Source organism: Eschscholzia californica, unplaced genomic scaffold (assembly GCF_041429995.1).
Source record: "Eschscholzia californica isolate CP2 unplaced genomic scaffold, dmEscCali1.0.p SCAF_6, whole genome shotgun sequence".
Classification (NCBI taxonomy): Eukaryota; Viridiplantae; Streptophyta; class Magnoliopsida; order Ranunculales; family Papaveraceae; genus Eschscholzia; species Eschscholzia californica.
This window is the reverse complement of record NW_028238483.1, coordinates 29,982,511-29,991,987: the sequence shown is the minus strand read 5'-3', so window position 1 is coordinate 29,991,987 and position 9,477 is coordinate 29,982,511. Positions and strand designations below refer to the sequence as shown.

Genomic DNA, 9,477 nt, shown 5'->3' with positions numbered 1-9,477 from the left:
CGGCGAAGGTCTCCCTTCACCAGAGTAATTTTAGAGAGAGAGAGAGGAAGAGAGAAAAAAAAATAAATTATTTTTTTTTAGTTTGAAGGTCGTCGGCCGGAAATTTGGCCGGCCGGCGACCTATGCCGGAGAAGGTGATGAGGTGGCGTAACAGATGATGTGGCGTGAGTTGGCAGAGAGAGAAACACATGATGGAGGAGAGAGAGTGACGGTGTTATAACGGAAGGGGCCATATGGGTATTTCTCGTAAAGTAGGGGGCCAGGCGGGAAGCTGGTCACAAAGTAGGGGGCCATTAGGGAAATAACCCTTCTTTTTACAAACCAACAATACAAGTAGTTTTTTTTCTTTACAAACCAACAACATAAGGGCCTGTTTGGTTCTTTTTTTCTTTATTTGTTGTCGACGTTAAACTTTTAGCCCGGGCTTGCGCTAATTTCTGACTCCGCCACTGGATAGTAGAGTTGGCAGAGTAGTTTATTAGTGAACCTAAGGTCAGGGGTTCGACTCTCACAACTTGCAATTATATTTTAGCTTTTATATTTTTTCGACAAAGTGTAGGGGTCCCGTCGATACGTTCGCCTAGGGCCCCCTAAAAGTCAGGGTCGGTACTGTGTCCCATTAGAGATGCTCTAAATATTTACTTTAAAATCATGACCTTTAAAGTATCCACATTGAAGAAGATTTTCTACTAGAATGTCTCTAAACGATCACATAGGAAAGAGATACTTTAGAGATTTATTATTAAAACTTGATGCCTAGAATTTTTATAATTTTTCTTGAATGTCCCATTGAAGATGCTCTTAGGATGTGTTTTAAGGGCGGCTTATTAGTTTTGAATTCCTTAAACTTTCAAAGAGTCAAGGTTCAATTTCCTCGCTCATAATTTTATTGCAATATCATTTACTATAATTGAAATATTCATAATTTATGATTCAACATGTGCACTCAAACCTATGTTTGAGGCTGTTCAACAAAAAAAGAACCAATGTTTGACGCTTGAAAATTGATTTTAAGATAGTGTTTGGTTTTTTTTTTCTGTTGAAGGTAGTACTTGGTTATTTGGCACTCAATAAATTATGAATCGAGGGGGGAAATATAAAAGTGAATTTGACATTGATTTTCAATTAGCCATCTAATCCTGAATTATTGGTCCAATTATACGGCTTCCTTCAGAAAAAGACAGAAAGTTCAAAAGGTGAAGTCAAATCAAACAAAAAGCTGAACGAGTCGAATCTTAAACGGGTCGCCGCAAATTGCGCCATTTGCAAAAACTTTGACCCACTTGTGAAGCTGCTGATTGTCACCACCCATGAAGTGATAACAATTCCTTTATACCGTTTGGTCCCTAAATTGTGTCCAACTCTTCTATTAGCCCCTGATCATATAGCCTCCTTTTTAGGGCTTTCGTCCATCCAATGTCTAACATAATTGATTTACTCATTCAGATTGTTTCTTTTTTCTGTTGAATACTGATTCAGAATGTTAGAAAAGGGAAATAACCAAACCACTTTTTTTCCCGAGGTTGATTTGAGTGAGAATTTCAAATAAACGATTGAGATTGATTCGTCATTTTCTTCTTTATTTGTGTCTAGGATCACGAGAAAATCTCAAATCACAGATTTCTTCCCAAATCAGCCTGCAATTTCAATAGCTCTCACTAATCGCTAGATTCTTTTGACAATTTCAGTGTCTGCAATAAGAAGGTTGTTTGGAGGGAGGAGATCTTACTTGAGTTATTTCATTAAGATATACATTCTCATACGTTTTAAGAGTAATGATATAAGTGTTCTACAATTACTAAATACTTGTTTTTATTTTGTTTATGAAACAAATAAAAATTGAAGCAAGATAGTTGATATACTTCATCTTCTCGATTGAACCAACATAAAAACATATAAATAAAAGTTTCGTAACTAATTAGAGAACGTAATCCCGTTTTCCACGAACGAACCAAGCATATCGAAATCGATTGCCATTTCGTTCTGGAGAAAATTGAATCTGGTCTTATTAAGACGACTCGCCTTCGCTCCGCCGACCAGATAGTTGACATCTTTACGAAACCACTTGGTTCTGATCCATTTCATCGGTTACTCTCCAAGTTGGGCTTGATTCAGATTCCTTCCCCTGCTCCAACTTGCGGGGGTATTGAAGTATATTGAAGACAAGGAAGATATCCAGAAGATATCTCTCCAAGATAGAAAGAAATAAATATTACAGCAATTGTAATTTAATTATTTCCTCTTTGTATTGTTTCCTTATTTATTATTTCTCTACAAACCCTAATGTATACTCTATAAATATGTATCAATTCTATCGATGAAAGCACCTTTGATAATTATATCTCTTGTGTCTTCTTCAATTTAATATTTTAAGTATCCAAATATATATTGAAATACATTACCTCTATGGAATAATTATTTTGCTCACGACTTCTTTTTGAAATGACCCATAAAATATAGAGAAATTCTTTTTTATGGAAAAGACTTACTCTCAATTTGGCTCAAAAGCTAATTTGTTTCTGTTAGACCCTATACTTTTATTAGTTGCTTTCGAAAATATAACTAACGACTTATTCTAGTAGAATTAAACTTGTGTTATCATTACCCACCACAGAGGTGGGTTAAATACTTGAATCTTTTTCTTTCCCAACTTGCTAATACTATTTAACTTTTCTTTTTTCCCACGTGTCTTCTAACTCCAAAGACACCCTCAAAATCGTCTCTTTTCCTCTCTCTCTCTCTCTCTCTCTCTCTCTTTCCCTCTCTTCTTTCTTTCTCTATCTCTATAGTCACTCCGGCTCCTCCGCACAACAATGGCGGCTTCTTCAAGTTCAAACCCATGGATATCAACTCAAAACCCTAGAGAAACCTTCGGTTTGATCAAGAAGAAGCCGATTCAGAACAGTACATTGAGGTTACCCATAAGTACCGAAATGGGTAGGAGAATCGGGAAGTTTTCAATGATAAAATCTTCCCCTTGTTTGCTTCAAAATGGGTTTAAGAAAAACATGCAGTTTTCTCTTAATTGCAAATTTCATAGTGAAATGAACTCTTCTTCTGGTATGGATGATGAAACTAATTTAGCTAGTAAAGAAGAAGATGAGATGTTTGTAAGGTGGTTTCGTGAAGCTTGGCCTTATTTTCGAGCTCATCGTGGTAGCACTTTTGTTGTCATTATTTCTGGAGAAATTGTTGCTAGTCCTTTTTTAGATGCAATTTTGAAGGTATACCCATTTCTTTTTCAAGTTCATATTTTTATTGGGTTGATTTTATTTTCCTAGTTTATTGGGTTTATTTTTGTGATTAATGGTATAAATAATCTAAGTCTAGTTCAAATTCCTAATGAGATTGAAGAAAAGTATGAGAAATTGTCATATATTCGAAAAATTAGTGTTTGTTCGATTTTTTTTGATAATCAGAGAAGTAAAATTACTACATGCATGGATTCAAGTTTAATTTTCTCTTTGGTGTAAATTGTAGTTCTGTTCTATCTCAGTTTTGAGATGGGGAGATTAATTGAGTTTAGTCATTAACATAGGTACATTATTATTATGCAGGATATCTCTCTTCTTCATGGTTTAGGGATTAGGTTTGTTCTTGTCCCTGGTACACATGTGCAAATTGACAAGCTTTTGGATGAAAGAGGTGAGGAAATCCGTTTCGTTTGTGTTTTTTATTTCATCATTCTTTGCATGTCAAAGCACAAATTTTGTGTAACGATGCCCTAATAGTTACACAGCTTTTTAAAATATTTGTGTTGACATTTGAACGATGCCCGAATTGACAAGCTTTTGGATGAAAGAGGTGAGGAAATCCGTTTCGTTTGTGTTTTTTATTTTCATCATTCTTTGCATGTCAAAGCACAATTTTTGTGTAACGATGCCCAAATAGTTACACAGCTTTTTAAAATATTTGTGTTGACATTTGAACGGATCAAATTGTCATTCTTCATGCTATATGTTCTCAATTTCAAAGCATTTTAGCGAAGTCGATTAAGAAGATTGGGTCACTTGTTGGATTGGCATATCTTTCCTATAGTTTCATCTATGCAGTACGACTCGGCCGAGTCAGCCGAGTGACTCGGGACTCGGCTCGGACTCGGACATACACCGAGCCGAGTCCTGACTCGGATCTGACTCGGGTCGTTACTAGTATATGCCAATTCTTTTTCCTTTATTTGTCACATATTAATTCTGTTTTTGAAAATATTCTAGAAATACCAAAATTTTCCGTTTCATTTCAAAAGATTATTAGTAGTAAGTTGCAATTACAAAGTTTATTAGTAGTAAGTATTTAAACCTTTGGAATAGCAAAAGATTTTCTAGAAATATACCAAAACATAGTTATAGAAAGTTGCAATTTAGTAGTAAGTATTTAAAATCTTTAGAATACCAAAAGATTTTTTAGACATAAAAAGAAAAATTTATTAGTAGTAAGTATTCAAAATATACCAAAGGATTTTCTGAATAAAATATTTAAACTACCAAAACATAGTTTTAGAAAGTTGCAGATTAGTTGTTAATTTTCAGTTTTGAAGTTTGAACATGATTATATTTTGAATTGTCGTATTAATCATATTATATGGAGTACATACATTAGTAACTACTTATGGGAAGCAATGAGATCGACTCTGGCTGACTCGGCCGAGTGACTCGGCTGACTCGCCCCCTGACTCGCCCCCTGACTCGGACTCGGATCTTGGCCGAGCCGAGTCCGAGTCCGAGTCGTACTACTTAGAGTTTCATTTGACATGCTAAGTCCTGTTAATATTGTCATTGAGACATTTATACATCTTTAAAAATCTCTTTGTCAGGTAATAAGGCCAAGTATGTTGGTCAATACCGAATAACTGACTCTGATTCTCTAGAAGCAGCAATGGAAGCCGCTGGTAGAATCCGAATCATGATAGAAGCAAAGCTTTCTCCCGGGCCCTCTATATGGAGTATTCGTCGCCATGGTGACAATAGTCGTTGGCATGACGTTGGTGTGACTGTTGCAAGTGGTAATTTTCTCGCCGCGAAGGTGAGCTCTTATTACTTAAGTAATACTAAGATTTGAGTGATTTTCGGTGGGTATAGCCGTATAGGTCAATTTTATCGATTTAAATGAGATTAAGTTGTTTTTTTCCCTCTTTTTATTTATTTTTTCAGAAAAGAGGAGTCGTTGAAGGTATTGATTATGGAGCAACTGGTGAAGTGAAGAAAATAGACGTTTCTCGAATGCGTGAAAGGCTTGATGGAGACTGTATAGTAATCTTAAGTAATCTTGGCTATTCCAGTACCGGAGAAGTCTTAAATTGCAAGTATGCCATATAGCTTGTTAGGTACAATCGACTTGTTTTCTTGTAGGTTGTCCAATGCTCCTAGTAGTTCGCACAGTGATGAAAGTAATTCACTTTGTGCACTATGAAGTGTAAGCAAAACCCATGTTATTCATTAATCATTAAAGTGTCCTAGCGGTTCACCAAGCAAAAAAGCCATATGGGAGCTAACTTTCTTAGCTATCACATGGCTCGTGTGGAAGCAAAAGAACTCCAAAATCTTTAGAGGTTGGGCAGTGTCAGAAATCAGATCTTTATATATAAAATCAACCGTCTAACTCTAGTTCTAAAGAATTAGCAGGCTTTACTCGTCATATCTTTGTATCTAACTAGATGCGTTGTCAGCATGGGTTCTATTTTCTAATCAAAATGGGGTAGTCTTCTGCCTAGTGGGTGTATGGACATATGTTCTCCATTTGTTATTTGTTGCCTTCGGGCTTATAATAATAATAATAATAATAATAATCACAATAGTTTGTGTTTTTTCAAAAGAAAATAAAAGTTGTTCATGTCACTGAAGAGTCTAGAGCGAGGAAGACATAGGGGAACAATTTAGCTGCATTTTTATTCATGAGTACTCCCCAGCATAAGTTCTTTGGAGTATCAAAACATCTCCTATTTCTTCATTTTCTCATTAGAGAACTAAGGTGAGTATAAGCGGTTAGTATTTGAAGAATGATATATCTATATACTCTTTGCAGTACGTATGAAGTTGCTACTGCTTGTGCATTAGCTATTGGAGCAGAAAAGCTAATATGCATTGTAGATGGTCCAATACTAGATGAATCAGGACGTCTTATCCGTTTCATGACCCTTCAAGATGCTGACTTGTTGATCCGGGAGCGAGCAAAACAAAGTGAGATAGCAGCACACTATGTCAAGGCGGTCGATGAAGAAGATGTCTCTTGTTCTGAATACTTGGATTCAGATAGAATTAGTCATTCTCCTCAGAGTGCTAAAGGCTTTGGAGAAACTTATAATGCAACATTTCATAACGGTGTTGGTTTTGATAATGGAAATGGACTGTGGTCGGGTGAGCATGGATTTGCCATAGGAGGCGAGGAACGACTCAGCAGACTAAATGGTTACCTCTCGGAATTGGCTGCTGCAGCTTTTGTTTGCAGAGTAAGCTCCCAATAACATCACAATATATGGGTTAATTTAGGGTTATATGAATTAATGCCTATCCGTCAAAGATCAAGATTTGTTTGAAATGATCCTGGTTTGTCTCCCTTTAAATGGAACGTTATCCATTCCGGAGAATGAAGTTTTAGTTACTAACTATTGTATATTCGTACAGGGAGGCGTGCAAAGAGTTCATCTATTAGATGGAACAAATGGTGGTGCTTTGTTATTAGAGTTATTTAAAAGAGATGGAGTGGGAACCATGGTGGCTAGGTAAGTACTTCGTCATGAGCTGTTCATTTTTTCGAAAAGAAAAGCAATGTAGTTTGTTCTACTTGCCACTAATTCAGATTTTAGCTTTGGTAAACAAGGCACTAGGTATAGCTTATGCTTCTGTTGATTGCATTACCTTAGCATATCGATGAGAGTAATGAGCCGATACTATTTCATTTAGTTATCTTTGACTCCCAAACTTCCAAGATATTTCAATATGTTCACTATTCTAAGTGCCCTTTTCTTTCAGTGATGTTTATGAAGGAACCCGCATGGCTAAGAATGCAGATCTCTCTGGAATAAAACAACTTATAAAACCTTTAGAAGAATCCGGCACATTGGTCAAAAGGACCGATGAAGAGGTTTACATTCTTTTCCTTCTCTACTTTCTTTATTAGTTCTATTTTTTTCTCTGCATATATTAGAAGTATTTAATTCTCACTATCTTTGTCGCTAACATATCCACTGAGAATGGGTAGAGTCAGTAGACTAATTCGAGTGTGAGTCTGTATCTGTATTTCTTTTGTACTTTATATGAGTCGCTACCTTAACTTTTACGTTCTTCTGTTATCAGCTACTCAAAGCATTAGATTCATTCGTTGTTGTTGAGAGAGATGGTTCAATCATAGCTTGTGCTGCTCTTTTTCCGTTCTTCAAAGAAAAGAGTGGAGAAGTTGCTGCTATTGCAGTATCTCCTGAATGTCGTGGTCATGGACAAGGAGACAAATTGCTCGGTATGATTCATTACGAACTCTTATTTTCTCAAACTGGGATATGCTTTCAACAAGTTGCAATGACGGTTTGAAATGACTGAATTTCAGGTCAAATATAACGGCAATATTGTTATCGTAAAACTGATTTCTTGGTCTATTTCATCTTTTATTTATACGTTTTTGTTTCTAGATTACATTGAGAAAAAAGCAGCATTTATTGGTTTGGAGAAGCTTTTTCTGCTTACCACCCGAACTGCGGATTGGTATGCCCTATGCTCTCTCTCACACACAATTGATATCGTGTTTATTGTTTTCATCATTTTCATCGAATGGTCTGGTCAGGAAAATTGTTTTTCTATAGCATGTTTCAAGCGTTTGATTGAAAAAGTCAGAAAAGTATGTATGCTTGATTAGTTGCATGAACATCGCGCAAGATATGGCCCGTGGACTTCTGCAAATCAAGTAAGTTTTGAAATTGATGAAACAGGTTTGTGAGACGAGGCTTCTCTGAATGTTCAATTGAAGACATTCCAGAGGCACGGAGGAAAAGGATCAATCTGTCCCGTAAATCGAAGTATTACATGAAGCACCTGCAACCAGATCGCAGTGGTATTATAGTCGATAGTGTCAACTCGAAAAGGTAATATTTTTTCGAGTGCACCTATTTAAATTGAGCTTTCATTACTAAACTCTATGTTTTCATAGAATTGCCAAAAGAACTAGTCGTATTAATCTTCTTTCTATATAAATCACATACACGACCCATTTGTTTTGAACAATACTAAAACTTCTCGCACACAAACCCAAATAGGCCATTGGATTTCCCCATTGGCCATTGCTAGGTCGTTAATATTGTCCTTTTGTCAAGACTTAAGCGACTTTGATTTTGATACTACATGATACTTCTTGAAGAGCTTGTTTAATTAATAAACTAATCCAATCAACATTCACGTCAAACGTAGTTTGAGGAGATTAAACTATTTATCCCTGTTTCTTGATGTAGGTTATCGATGATCAACCAGATTTGGAATTGAATAAAGGCTGGTTTATCAATAAATTTCATTTAGAAAGTTGGTTGTTGTATATAAATAGGTTCCTTGTTTTGAATGTTAGTACGAAATTAGACCCAAAAAGATAATCTGTTGTTCTTAATTCCTTCATTGGTTGCAACCAAGGAACTAGATTTTATTTTCAGGTAAGATTGAAGAGAAGAAGGAAATAGCTGAGATAGACCCTTTGATGCCACACAAAACAGCTTTCCTTCCTTGCTTATGATTCAAGTTTACACAGCTTGACCTAATGAGGAATCGGTGGCATCTTTCAACAAAAGAAAAGAGAGTAATAGGTCGTGTCAACTCACGACATCCAAACTTGGGTGTGGTCTTGAGCCTTATTTGCGTTCAAGTAGTTTCAGCCTTATCTTACTCCGAAAGATAGCTCAAGACAGTCAATTCTGCATTGGAACTCAACCTCGTAAATGTGAAAAAAAAAAAAAAAAAAAAAAAAAACCTCGTAAATGTGATTCTTAAACTCAATGTGGGATATTTGAAGGACAAATACTTCCGCTACCGAAAGTCAAAGTCGAGTTGAGAGAGAAATCGAGACCATCGACTTACTTTAATGGTCAACGTAATCATCGACTCACGATAATGGTCAACGTAATCGGGACTATAGACTTAGGTTTCTATCCCCCAATATTCCGTTACTCTAGCAACGCTCTATTTGAAGTCAAACTTGCTCCTAAATGCACCCTATAATGTTGTTTGTCATTTAGCTGTGTTAAGTCTTTTAGGATTTGACACAACTCTGACACTGGTTGTAATTAGCTATGGACATTTGTCATGGGGTGAACACTCTAACCTTTTTCTGAATTTTCCACAATTTGTCTTTTCCAAAAAAAAAAAAAAACATCCATCCTATGTAAACTGTCACCCTTCTATAATTACGTTACAGATGAGTATACCACCAACTTCTCAAGCATGCATTATGCACCTGCAAATACCAACCCTAGCCACGCATGTCCTTTTTTTTTTTCATGATGTGGAT

The 9,477-nt window shown here is 36.1% G+C and overlaps 1 protein-coding gene across 2 annotated transcripts; it reads left to right on the top strand.

The window, feature by feature from the left end:
• The first annotated feature begins 2,694 nt into the window (after positions 1-2,694).
• On the top strand, positions 2,695-8,695 carry LOC147533375 (putative amino-acid acetyltransferase NAGS1, chloroplastic). Of its 2 annotated transcripts, XM_086651031.1 has the most exons (11): positions 2,695-3,224; positions 3,558-3,645; positions 4,814-5,022; positions 5,151-5,302; positions 6,022-6,445; positions 6,621-6,718; positions 6,969-7,080; positions 7,293-7,452; positions 7,622-7,694; positions 7,919-8,071; positions 8,435-8,695. In XM_086651031.1, exons 1-11 carry the CDS (start codon positions 2,814-2,816, stop codon positions 8,463-8,465), a joined length of 1,911 nt encoding a protein of 636 aa, XP_086507157.1. In that variant the 5' UTR covers positions 2,695-2,813; the 3' UTR covers positions 8,466-8,695. The 2 variants fall into 2 exon arrangements, with proteins under 2 accessions (XP_086507157.1, XP_086507158.1); XM_086651032.1 differs by lacking the exons at positions 2,695-3,224; positions 3,558-3,645 and adding an exon at positions 3,787-3,804 and having other exon boundaries at positions 8,435-8,605.
• The last annotated feature ends 782 nt before the right edge of the window (positions 8,696-9,477 follow it).

What these genes read in the sequence shown, in the direction of transcription:
- LOC147533375 (XM_086651031.1), top strand. Translation starts at nt 2,814, where the DNA reads ATGGCGGCTTCTTCAAGTTCAAACCCATGGATATCAACTCAAAACCCT. An exon ending in CAAGCTTTTGGATGAAAGAG is followed by an intron (nt 3,646 to 4,813) that starts GTGAGGAAATCC and finishes TCTCTTTGTCAG; the next exon opens with GTAATAAGGCCAAGTATGTT. An exon ending in GTAATTTTCTCGCCGCGAAG is followed by an intron (nt 5,023 to 5,150) that starts GTGAGCTCTTAT and finishes TTATTTTTTCAG; the next exon opens with AAAAGAGGAGTCGTTGAAGG.